Consider the following 13,936-nt stretch of genomic DNA (forward strand, 5'->3'; position numbering starts at 1 on the left):
CCATTTATAGTTACACCAAAACACATTAAGAGACCTAGGAATAAAACTAATAAAAGAGATAAAAGATCTGTGCTCTGAAAACTATAGAAGACTTATGAAATAAATTGAAGAAGACACAAAGAAATGGAAAAACAGTCCGTGCTTATGGATTGGAAGAATAAATGTTATCAAAATGTCTATTCTACCCAAAGTAGTCTATACATTCGGTGCGATCTCTATCAAAATACCACCAGCATTTTTCAAAGAGCTGGAACAAATAACCCTAAAACTTGTATGGAACCAGGTCATGATCTCAGGGTTTTGAAATGGAGCCCTGTGTCGGGTTCTGTGCTGGGTGTGGAGCCTGCTTAAGATTCTCTCTCTTCCACTTCTTCTGCCTCTCCCTCTTAAAAAAAAAAAAAAAAAAAAAAAAAAAAAAAAGAAAGAAAAAAAAGGATTTTGATGCTAAAAGAGGAAAGCATGAACTAAAGCGAATTGAGAACACCTTTCCCATCGGGACACCTGAACCCCGATGTTTCTAGCAGCAATAGCCAAACTGTGGAAGGAGCCTCGGTGTCCATCGAAAGATGATGGATAAAGAAGATGTGGTCTATGTACACAATGGGATATTCCTCAGCCATTAGAAATAACAAATACCCACCAATTGCTTCGACGTGGATGGACCTGGAGGGTATTATGCTGAGTGAAGTAAGTCAATCGGAGAAGGTCAAACATTATATGGTCTCATTCATTTGGGGAATATAAAAAATAGTGAAAGGGAATAAAGGGGAAAGGAGAAAAAATTAGTGGGAAATATCAGAAAAGGAGAAAGAACATGAGAGACTCCTGACTCTGGGAAACGAACAGGGTGGTGGAAAGGGAGGTGGGCGGGGGGTGGGGGTGACTGGGTGACGGGCACTGAGGGGGGCACTTGATGGGATGAGCACTGGGTGTTATGCTATATGTTGGCAAATTGAACTCCAATTAAAAAAAAAGAAAAGAAAAAAAAGAAAAAGAAAATTAGGCAAATGATATGAATAGGTACTTCACAGAAAATGAAGTACCAATAATCAATAAATATATGAAATGGACTTGAACTTCTCAATTAAAGAAATCAAAAAGAAAAAAAAAAGAGAGAGAACACCTTTCCTGGATCCCCATGGATACTTCATCCCCATGGAGTGAGCCTCCCACTTCCTGCCACTTCTCTGCACAGTTACTCCCTGCTTAATCACATCTGGCTTGCTGAGCTGGATTTACTCCAAAGTCTTGCAGCCCTGTTTTTTTTTTTTCTACCCAACCCTAATGAGTGAGATTGATTTCAAATTCTTGTCTGTTCTAGATCTTCCAGTCTTAATTTTTAAAAAGGGTCTTCTCTCACTGTATTCTAGGATAGGATAGGTATTTTACCTTCAGATATTAGCAGAATATGAAGTTTTATGGTGCTAGTTTATAGCTGCAAAGACTTTTTTTAAAAGGATTTTTATTTATTTATTAGAGAGCCAGAGAGAGAGAGAGAGAGAGAGAGAAGGAGGCTCCATGCAGGGAGCCTGACGTGGGACTCGATCCCTGGACTTCAGGATCACGCCATGGGCTGAAGGCAGGCGCTAAACCGCTGAGTCACCCAGGTATCCCCTAAAGCCTTTCTTAAATAGATTAGAACTTATACTTTGGGTTAAAGATACAGCACCATCACATGTTAGTTTAAATTAATGCAACATAATTGAACTGACTTCTAATTGATAATGGTATAGCATTAATGATAAGAAACCAATCTCTGGTGCTAGACTACCTGTGTTCAAGTCCTAGCCCTGCCATTTGCTAGCTCTGCAATATGAAGCAGGGTATTTGGGTCTTTTGTGTCAGTCTTCCCATTTGTAAAATGGAAATGAAATTACTACCTACCTCATAGGATTTATATGAAAAATAAATGCATTAATCCATGTCAAGTGACCAGAACATAGTAAATACCATATAAATATGAACTATTATCACTATTATTATTATTACTACTACACACTTGATAGAAATCAGCCATGCTAAGAGAATGGGCATCTTACTAATAAGAATATTCATAGTAGGTAATTTTGAGACAAGTAGAATTTTAGATTTTAGGATCATCTTGGAGTGGCCCCACAGGAAAGAGCTCATATTGGAAGGGTATTAGGAAATACCTAAAATATCTTTTTTTTAAGATTTTATTTATTCATTCATGAGAGAAGAGAGAGAGAGAGAGAGAGAGAGAGAGAGAGAGAGGCAGAGACACAGGCAGAGGGAGAAGCAGGCTGCACGCAAGGAGCCCGAGGCAGGACTGGATCCTGGGACTCCAGGATGATGCCCTGGGCCGAAGGCAGGTGCCAAACCACTGAGCCACCCAGGGATCCCCCCAAAATATTTTTAATGCAGTATTAATCAAGAAAAATGTGTTCCACTGTGATCCAGAGTGATAACAAAATGGAGATGCTGTTTTACAAGTACAATATTAATGGAGGAATATGAAATTGAATAACAAAACAGAAACTTATTACAGAATGTTGTACTTTACTAGAAAAGATAGCACCAAATGTTATGTGGTATGTGTGCATGTGCATTTGTGTGTGTGTGTGTGTGTGTGTGTCTGTGTCTGTATGGTTTAGTCCTAACATGTTTTCGGCACAAGATGCAATCCTCTCTATTAAAGTTGTAAATATATATCAGATTAGCGGTTAAGGTCCAGGCTGAGATGCTATGCATGTGTGAAAAATAAATTGTATTCAAATGCCTTATATACTATAAATATGTCCTAACAAACTCCTTCTGAGAATTGATCAGTTATTATAATATTTCTTATTCCTCTTTTGTCCTTTTGTTTTTCCATCTGTCTATCCAATTATCCATCCATTAGTCCTTGTATCCACTTCTTTTTCTTTTTTTTTCCTTTTTCACCATCTTTTACTGAACCTCTATTTTGTTTTAAGGCATCATGCAGTGCTTAGAAAGGCATGGATGAATAAGACTTGGATTCTACCCTCATGAGCTCATGGTATGACCTACAGTGCTTTTGTCTCAATTTGTGCCATATGATTGAAAAAAATGAAGCATTGTAAACTTTTCTATAAATATTTTAAATAGCACAAATAATAAATTTCTACTAAAGTAATAAAAATGAACATTAAAAATTGTGAAATAGTAGAATATGTATTGGTCTCTGCCCCCAGTTCCTGACATAGGGTCCTAAAACCTTTGTAATGCCTAAGTGATAAGAGCAATAGGAGCATATTTTGTTCTAATATTTGGTCTTTAACCTCAGTTCCTGACAGAGGGCCCTTACATTCCTTGGAATTTCCTGGTTAATAGCAATGTCTTTTGTCCCAGTCAGGTAACTCTGGGTGGATTCCTAGATAGCTTCAGGATTGGGACTAGTCACCAGAAAGACCAAGCTATGGTTACAGACTTGGAACTTTCAACTTCATTCTCCCACCCCCCACCTGTCATAATCCTCTTAGGGCAGAGGGGCTAAAGACTGAGTTCATAACTGATCATGTCTATGTGATGATGCCTCCAAAAATCCTAATAGTATGAGGTTTGGAGACCTTCTGGATTAGTACAGCGTGTGCTGGGAGGGTGGTACACCCCAATTCTATAAAGACAAAATCTCCTACATTAGAGACCCTTCTGGACCTTGTTATATTTATCTCTTCATTTGGCTGTTCATACATATCCTTTAATATCATTTGGAACAAATTGGTAATCCTGTAGGTAAACTGTTTTCTTGAGTTCTATGAGCCATCCTAGCATATTAAAAAAACTAGAGGAGGGGATTGTGGGAAGCTCCAATTTATAGTCAGTTGTCAGGAACTCAGGTAACAACAACCTGGACTTGTGATTTCTGTCTGAAGTAGGGGCAGAGAAGGTCTTATAAGACTGAGTCCTTGGGGATCCCTGGGTGGCGCAGTGGTTTGGCGCCTGCCTTTGGCCCAGGGCGCGATCCTGGAGACCCGGGATCGAATCCCACGTCGGGCTCCCGGTGCGTGGAGCCTGCTTCTCCCTCTGCCTGTGTCTCTGCCTCTCTCTCTCTCTCTCACTGTGTGCCTATCATAAATAAATTAAAAAAAAAAAAAAAAAAAAAAGACTGAGTCCTTAACTGGTGGAGCCTGTGCTAATTCCAGTTAATGCCAGAATGGAATTGTATAACACCTGGATGGTATGGAAAATTGCTCGGAGGAAACCCCCACATAGCTGGTGTCAGAAGTGTTGTGAGTGTGGTAGTGGAATAGGAAATTTAGTAATTTAGTAAAGGAAAAAACAGGGAATTTTCCTTTGACAACGATTTTTAAAAATTCCTTTAAGTCTTCACCTGCCTAGACAAATCCTCTCCAAGTCCCGGTATTACAGATAGACTCTACCTTTTAGGATCAGAAGACTTAGTCTACAGTTCCTGCTTGTAATTCTTTGAGATATATTTTGAAAAGTTTATGAAACCTCTCTGAATTTCAGTTTCTCTATTTGTAAAGTGCTGTTAATAAATACTACCCAGAGACATGAGGCAATAGATTGAGTAAATGAAGGACTCTAGCACGTATCAAATTTCTACTTCTGGTCAGGAATTCTCATAGGATTGTTATCACAGCTTTGTGGAGTGGGCCTTACCTAACCTTATCACCAGCTCATTAATGAAACTAAGGATCAGAGAGGTGAAGCAAAATAGTTAACAGAGCTGAAGGGAGGGAAGGCCTGAACGAGCAGTCTGACTTCAAAGCTATCTGCCCCATTTGTAACCAGACCTTGGTGATAATGAATGTGAAAGCCTTTTGTAGTATACTGTTCAAATGTCGCTTATTTTTAGACCCCTGGTGGGTCAACCTGTTGTCATTGCCCAGTATGTTTCACAGGCCTGTGAATATATCGGGGATAGGATGGTGTGGATAGCTTGAGTGGATAGCTTGAGTTTAAAGTTGGCAATCATGATCTGCGGCACCTCTCTTTTTCTTTAAAAGAGGGTAATAATAGCTAACTCATATGAGGATTGCAAACAATAAATGAGATACTGTATGGAAAACGATTCACATTTTGTAAATAGATAATAAGTGACAGGTGTTATTATATAATTAAAAATAACTACCACCCAATAAGGATTTATATACTCATCTGATCATAAATTCCTAACATCTGGGTTTCCATATACTTTATATACATATCTGCCAACCTGCCTGCTTTATCTACAAGTATATTATTCCCTGTATGCCATATAATTGGAAAAGAGGGAAAGCAGAACAAAGAAGATGCTATAAATAGCTTTTAACTCTTAATGATATGAATATATATTTCAATTTGTTGACTATAGATAAAGCCCTACTGAGTGAACCTTTTTTAGCGCTATGAATCTTTTACTCAGTTTTTAAATTAAAAAACAAAAGGTTATTGTCTCCTGAAAATTATCAAAAAGAAGGAAAAGCAGGATATACTAATAATTAAGCTCAGATTCTGTCTCCAGACTGCCTCAAATCCCTACCCTTTCACTCCTTTGCCTGTGATGTATGGCCAGTTATTTTTTTCATCTATACAGTGGAGAGAATAGAGGCATCTAATCATAGGATTGTTGCAAGAATTAAATCAGCCAGTAGGTAGTCCATATGAGGCACTGTGAGTTTGTTGAAAATGAATCAAACAGTAAAGTGTAGTTGACAATTTATACAAAGTTTAGTGTTCAGTAGGTAAAATGGAGGTTTTACTTCGTTATTTTGGTTTTAACCCTGAAGATAGCATTTTTGAATATATTAGAGAATAAACTTGGTGATTTAACAGTTGATTGACAAGAGTATCCAAAATTAATGAAATTAAAATTTAAATCATCAATATTTGTAACGTTTTTCCTAGGACTATGTTTTTCTCTAAAGAATGATAATGAGAAGGAACCCTAATATTTGTATTTATTAACATGCAATGCTGAAGATAATAAGCTGTAGGAAGAAAACAATGCCAGACTTTTGGGAACAGGACAGTAATCTCAGGTGAAGCCATTTGGTATAGGAAAAATAATTGATATTTAATGTGAATGAATCACCCAATTAATTAATTTATAGGAAAGAGTTGGGGTTTGGATACTGCTAATGCAAAGGCAAATGCAAATGGGTATTCATAGAAAAGTCTGAACACTAAGGACTATCTCTGAAATGTAGAGATGTTCCCAAAACTTATAGTGAAGAGATCCAAGTTTCAGTGTAGCAGAAACAGTGAAGATATGAATCAAATATATTTTGAGAAAACTTCTATATTGTATTTCTTGTCAATAGAGAAAAATGGTGATCACGGCTATGAAATATATTGTAGAAATACTGTAGGTAAAACACAGAATATCATAGTAATTATTAAGCATTTGCTCTTTTTCAGTCCTTAAGTCTTCCTATTAGTGTGACTTGCTATTTCCTGCAAATCCTCCAAATCCTGGATGAGTGTTCTATGAAGTTACGTTAAAGAAACCATACACATCCAGTGTCTCCCACTGTCCTCTTTCTTTGCCAGATGTCACAGATATCCTGAACAATAGCACTGACCCCCAATATTACTCCTATAATCTTTTCCTTAAACCAAAAACATTTCTATAAACACACAAATATTCATTAGAAAAGAGGACTTTTGGTGTCTATAATCATGATACTTGATATTTTTAAAAGAATAATTTGGATGGGACACCTCGGTGGCTCAGTGGTTGAGCATCTGCCTTTGGCTCAGGTCATGATCCCGGAGTCCTGGATTTGAGTCCCACACCAGGCTCCCTGCGGGGAGACTACTTCTCCCTCTGCCTATGTCTCTGCCTCTCTGTGTCTCTCATGAATAAATAAATAAAATCTTTTTTAAAAAAAGAATAATTTGGAGAATGTGCCATATGAAAGTTTGGAACTACTTCTTTACAAAATCATGGTTTCCATAAACATGAAATGAACATTTTTTAATTCAATGACTTTTAAAGAATAAGCAAAATATTATACTAGAATTTACATGTGTGTACTCATTCATTTGTTCAACAAATATTTATGGAGTGCTGATTATGTGTGAAGCCTATAAACCCTGTCTAAGGATCTCAGAAACTCTTTTACAATTACTGTGTGCTCACTAAAGAACTAAAACAAATGTGTATTTTATTAGTGGGAAGCAAGCCCAGGGAAGTCTACTAACTTAGTGGCTGAGCTAGTGTTAAACTCTCATCTCTGAAATTCCCCTGGTTAGAATCCTTGCCACCTAGGGATGCTGAAAAAGTCCAGTAAGTCTTAGGATTTGTGGATGGCAGTTCTTGGACTGTGTCATCATACAACTCCATAGATCTAAAGAAGCTCCTAAATTTGTTTTGCTCAGACTCCTCATTTTAAAATGGGAGTTAATGTTACCCATTCTGATCTCACAAGGGTGTCTTGACTATCAAATGAAATAATGTATGTAAAAATGTTTTGAAAGTGGCATAAATTAAGCAATAATGAGGTATTATTGTCATCCTGGATGTTTAAAATCGCTATTTTAATTGCATATAAAGTTATCCTAAAGAATATTATTTTCCCTCTCCTTTGCATGTAGCAAACCCCTTTTAGAAAAAAAAAAGACCTTGAAATAATTGAGATTTTTTCTTTAATATTTAAAATTAAAATTTTAGAAAGTAAACAGGCTTTCCCCAGTCTGGATCTCCTGTTTCCCTTCTTCCCACAGGAATCCTGGGATTTCTATGAGGAAGGCAGGTGTCTCTGCAGCTATGGATCTCTCAATCCATGTTAGTTCCCAGGACTGACTATAAGGTATAAAGAAAAGTAACAAAAGAGAAATGCTATAGAAGCTAAATTAAGTCAGATTTCTTTTTTTTTAACACTTTTTAAAAAGATTTTTATTTATTTATTCATGAAAGACACACACAGAGAGAGAGAGAGAGGGCGAGAGACAGGCAGAGGCACAGGCAGAGGGAGAAGCAGACTCCATGTAGGGAGCCTGATGTGGGACATGATCCCAGGACTCCAGGATCACGCCCTGGGCTGAAGGCAGGCGCTAAACTGCTGCGCCACCCAGGGATCCCCCCTTCAGTCAGATTTCTTAAAGGATGCTGTGCTTAAAACAAATGAACATCTTTCCCAACCTCCCAAAGCCAGACTCAATCAGAACATAAGGCAATATGGTTTTGCAATAACTTCCAAAATCCAGCTGTTGAACTTGGCAACATGAAATAATAAGAATGATTTTAATACAAAAATATTGATTTCATCTACAGAGATTAATTAATGCAGCTGTTATAATAATTCCAGAAATCTCACAGGACCCATGCAGAATGAATCCAGTGAGGACACCTCACAGGCAGTGCTCTGACATATTGAAAATCTAGCCACTGACAGTAGAGCAAACAAGCCATTTGCTAAATGAAACTGAACTTACCGATACATCATCTGCAGGAGGAAGAATATGATCTTGAAGGTCTGACCCCCCCTGAGCTTGAGCTTGAGCTTTCTAATCAGCTGCATGCCATGTCTAGATGTATTTGAGGTCCACGGCTGAAAGAAATTAAAACAAATTACAAATAATTGAAATGAAACTAGTTAGACAAGTCTGAACAGAGAAACTTCAACCCATTGAATGGCTTGAAGAAAACAGCCTAGAGATAGTATAGTTCCAACAAGAAAGCAACATATTTTTTCGTATTGACTAATTTCGTTAAAGGAAAAGAAACTGGTTGTGAGGATTTGAATGAGAGATACTTTAGGAATGCACTAGGATTAAGAGTTTAAAGAAGATTATTGGTAGATATATAAGTATGTTAAAGAAGCCTTCACATTAAAAGCTCTTAATAAAAACAATAGGTGGGCAGCCCGGTGGCTCAGGGGTTTAGCACCGCCTTCAGCCCAGGGCGTGATCCTGGAGACCCGGGATCAAGTCCCACATCAGGCTCCCTGCTTGGAGCCTGCTTCTCCCTCTGCCTGTGTCTCTCTGCCTCTCTCTCTCTCTGTGTCTCTCATGAATAAATAAATAAAATCTTTAAAAAAAAAAACCCACAATAGGTATCCTTAAAACCTGGAGTCATAATGTAATTCAAGAAATAGGTTTTAATTTTTTTGTTGAATAGTTATCTCCATGTATCCAAGGAGTATAATAAATTTATTTTATTTTTATTTTTTTAAAGATTTTATTTATTTATTCAGGAGAGAAACACAGAGAGAGGCAGAGACATAGGCAGAGGGAGAAGCAGGCTCCTGGCAAGGAGTGGGACTCCAGGGATCATGGGATCAGGACCTGGGCCAAAGGCAGATGCTCAAGCACTGAGCCACCCAAGCATCTCGTGAATTTATTAATATATGTAATTATTTTTCTTTTAAAAAATATCTACTTCTGAGAATACATACAAATAAAATCATACCAAACCAGACTTTCCCCCAAAACTGCTTAATGTAATAAATACACCTGCTACAATTCATATCTAGGTAATACAAATTTCAAGTATATTTACTCTCTCTCTCTCTGTGTGTGTATATACACACACAGAGAGAGAGTATACACACACACACACACACACACACACACACACTTAATAAATGTATATATAGAGAGAGCACACGCAAGAGAGAGACATTTACCAGAAAGAAGAAAATAAAAAAATTGGGAAACAAATGACCTGAACTGAGATAAGAAACAGTGGCTTAATGGCTGACCCATCCAGGGACCCCAGGGAAACACTATCTTAAGTGAAGATTTTCAGTGGTTATTGCTTCTAACACTTAGGAAAAGTACACTCAAAATAACCTTAGAACTGTAGAATGCTTTAAGTGCATAGACTCTAGAATCAGAGGTGAGGTTCAAATCTTAGCAGTTTTCATGTCTGTAAGATGGAATCATACTAGTGACAACCTTATAAGGTTTTCTGTAATGTAAACATGTTAATATATGTAAAATGCTTAGAGTGGTGCCTTGTGCAGTGGAAGCACTACAGAAATATTAATGCGGGGCTTGAACTCGCGACCCTGAGATCAAGATCTGAGCTGAGATCAAGAGTCAGACACTCAACCAACTGAGCCAACCAGGTGCTCCCAGAAATGTTAACTTTTAGTATTAGGACCTTAATTTATTTTCTTATGTTGTCTTACTATTTAACAGAGAAACACTTAGTGAAGCTGATTCTATTGAACTATACACTCATAGTTACTTACGTTTTTCCCTTCCATTTTTTCCCTCCTTTTCCCCCGACACAGTGCTCCATGGACTCGTGAACCATGGCACACACTCTTAGAATGGAATTCTGATTCCTTGGTGGTTATGGGAACCTTTTGCACAGACTACTTAAACCTTTTGAGCATCAATTTCCTCCTTTTTGAAATGAGCTGATACCATTTATGTGCAGGACCTTCATCAGAATTAAATGACGTGGTGTCTATAAAACTGCCCAGCATACTGTCTAATAATAAATGGCAGCTTCCACTGTGGGCAGCAGAAGGCCTGGTAAACAAAGCCCAGACTCTGGAGAGGGATACACCTGCCTGTAAATCCTGGCTCCTCGAACATAGCTGCTGCATGGTTGCATCATGCTGGCCATGCTGCATGGCCTTTCTGCATCTTAGCTTCCTCATCTGTACACAGAATTAATGATATCTCCCCAGACTACTGTAGGAATTAAATGAAAGAGTAATGTAAAATGTTCCCCAAACTGTGTGACAAATACATGTAAGAACTGAATAGTGAACTGTATTAAGATAAAATGGTGACCTACTCTGGGCATCTGCAGGGCAAAACCTGGCAGTTTGCTCAGAACTCCCCTTTATGCCCTGATGTCATCTGGCTTGTTAGCTTTCCTGGTCTTTGTTTACAGGAAGGTAGAGGAATAATGGCTGGATGTGAAGATAAATTCCAGAACTGGTCGTGGGAGTGTGTAATAAGCTATAGGCTAACGGAAGGCAAGATGACATAGCAGACGTGAAACACACAGCTTGAAACAAATGAAGCTGGGGCCAGATTTCTACCTCGCTAACTATAATTTTAAGTTATTTAACTTTTTGAATATAATTTTCCTTCTTTGAGAATGGCAATGTATATGCAAATTAAATGAGATGACCTCAAAACCATTACGCTGATAAAAGAACCCAGACTCAAAAGGAGGCATGGTGTGTGATTCCATGAACATGCTATTCCAGAAAAGGCCCAGCTTTATAAACACAAAAATCAGAGTTTGCAGAATCTGGTAGTGCCAGGAGAGCATTCACTACAAGGGAGTTTTGGAGATGATGAAAGTGTTTTATGTTTGTGGGGTGGTTCTAAGGCTGTACATACTTGTCAAAATTTATTCAACTATTCACTGTAAAGGGTATATTTTACTGAATATAAATTATGCTTCAATACAAATACATAATCAAAATACTAAAACCATTTAGTTAGACTATAATAATTGTAAATCAACAGCACTTGTCAAAAGCCGGACATTATCATCAATGTTTAATGTTTAACAACTCTCCTTTGGGGTACAGATTAAACCCATTTTACAGAAATAGAAACTGAAGCTCATGGATGTTAAATAATTTGCCTAATCTCTCCTCTGAATGTGGTAAAGAAGGCATTTCCCCCTTCAGGTGTCTCTGATTCAAAAGGGCCCTGATCTTTATCAGTTAGATCTACTATATGAACGGCTCTTGATACAAATCTGGCCCTTAAAAATAGATTTCAGTAATTCACTATGTCAAAAAATTGTATACAGTTGTTCATGCCCAAACCTATACTTTTAAAGTTAGAATTTGGGATGCTTGGGTGGCTCAGCAGCTGAGCGACTGCCTTCAGCTCAGGGCGTGATCCTGGCGTCCTGGGATCAAGTCCCACATCGGGATCCCCACAGGGAGCCTGCTTCTCCCTCTGCCTGTGTCTCTGCCTCTCTCTGTGTGTCTCTCATGAATAAATAACATCTTTAAAAAAAATAAAGTTGGGATTTGTCACAAAATATTCTTATTAAAAAAAGGTTGTCAATGTAATTTAAATCGGCATGCTACTGCTCTCCTAGTGTCTCCTATTGTGCTATTACGTGATAAAAGCTCTTATAGCACATAAGGACTATATAAGGAGGCGATAGCAATAGCAATATGCCTGCCTTGAGTGAATATTTTTCTTCGATTGATATTTTTGTCCTCGTTGTGCTCAGGGGAAATTACAAAACTGATCCCACTTTTTCTAGAGATCTCTCCTCTTAGTAAGTGCTTGCCCTGATACTCTCAAAATTGGTAGTCTGGATTGCTGTGATTAGTTTCTGGAATGAAAGGCAGGTGAATGTGGGGCACCTGGGTGGCTCAGTCATGATCTCAAGATCCTTCTGCTCAGGTCGTGATTCCAGGGTCCTGGAAGGTGGCACTGGGGTCCCTCCTCAGCCGGGAGCCTGCTTTTCCCTTTTCCCCTCTCTTCCACGACCCCATGCTTTCTCTCTCTTCTCTCTCTCTAAAGAAAGGCAAGTGAATGCATTGTTTTTAAAAGGTTTTTATTTGATTTTTTAAAAAGATATGTATTTATTTATTTTTTTTTAATTTTTTTAAATTTTTATTTATTTATGATAGTTACAGAGAGAGAGAGAGAGGCAGAGACACAGGCAGAGGGAGAAGCAGGCTCCATGCACCAGGAGCCCGACGTGGGACTCGATCCCGGGTCTCCAGGATCGCGCCCCGGGCCAAAGGCAGGCGCCAAACCGCTGCGCCACCCAGGGATCCCCTATTTATTTATTTTTATTTATGTATTTATGATAGAATGAGCACAAGCAGAGGGTGGGGGAGTGGCAGAGGGAGAAGAAGAAGCAGACTCCTCACTGAGCAGGGATCCCAATGCGGGGCTTGATCCCAGGACCCCAAAATCATGACCTGAGCCAAAGGCAGATGCTTAACTGACTAAGCCACCCAGGCGCCCAAGTGAATGCATTGTTAAGGCAGTACAGGGCAGGCAGGGTGGTTGGGGGCTGCAAGACTATAACTTAAAGCATGTTTTTCAACTATTCTCTCATTCCACTCTGAGACACCTATGCTCCCTCCATAATTCAATTCAAGAGGGCCCAGTGTCCTAGCCTCTTACTTTTATTATTATTTCCTGGCCAGGAATCCATGTTTGCCTCTTTCTTCTAAAGCTTATCTGATCTGGTTGATTTGGAAGGAATAAGTATCCTATGCTAGTTTATTGTTTTGGTGGAAACAAAAGCTCAGATACTATATATTTTTTTCCTTTTTTTGAGGAAATGAATATGTTTGTGTGTATATGTATATATGTAGTGCATGTAAATATATGCAAATATATGTGTGCATATTAAATGATACAATCGTTTTTTAAAAAGTGGGTAGGCGCTTTATAAGTGAATAAACATATTTCTTTATATTTGTAGAAATAGAACAATATTATAGGATATACAGAAATTAAAATTCTATTACCTCGTGAGAAAATTGGGGAGAGATTGCCAGATTTTTCTATATTCTACTCTATGTTGGAAGATAGCTTGTGTAACTTTAGAGCTTGAATTGCAATTACAATAAAGTATATTAAAAAATTATGTAGACCAGGAGATGGCAGCATAGTAACACATTTGATCTATGTTTCTTTGTGCCTTACAGTGTTTTTAATAAACATGGATTTGGATCATAGTGATCTGTTGTTTCTACATTTCTTGGATTTATCTACAATGAAACAATACTGACATGTTGTGCAATCCAGTCCCGTTTTACTTGGGTTGGCTTCTTGCTTAACATATTTTTTTTATATTTTTAATCTGTGTGACTAAGTTACTCTGATGCTCCTCTATTATTTGCTACTCTTTTGTTTGGTTACCATTAATATAGTTTCCTGGGTAATAAGAAATTCTCTGTTGACTTAAAAAGCACCAGAAAACTATTTTTGATTCTTTAATATACCATTGCTTGAGGAAGTGCTGGGATCCTTGTCTAAGGAAGGTTAAAAACCCATACCCATTTGTGACCACTTCAGTCTACCTGTGGGTCTCTGGTGGGCC

General features: G+C 38.1%; 1 protein-coding gene across 1 annotated transcript in view; it reads right to left on the minus strand.

Moving 5' to 3' along the window:
- TMPRSS11A (transmembrane serine protease 11A) overlaps window positions 1-8,405 on the minus strand; it is a 47,497-nt gene extending 39,092 nt beyond the window's left edge. The window contains exon 1 of the mRNA XM_055342622.1: window positions 8,368-8,405. Within this exon, the coding sequence (XP_055198597.1) occupies window positions 8,368-8,378 (11 nt within the window). The 5' untranslated portion in view covers window positions 8,379-8,405. The remainder of the gene's footprint in view (window positions 1-8,367) is intronic.
- Window positions 8,406-13,936: the final 5,531 nt, after the last annotated feature.

Source organism: Nyctereutes procyonoides, unplaced genomic scaffold (genome assembly GCF_905146905.1).
Source record: "Nyctereutes procyonoides isolate TBG_1078 unplaced genomic scaffold, NYPRO_anot_genome, whole genome shotgun sequence".
NCBI lineage: Eukaryota > Metazoa > Chordata > Mammalia > Carnivora > Canidae > Nyctereutes > Nyctereutes procyonoides.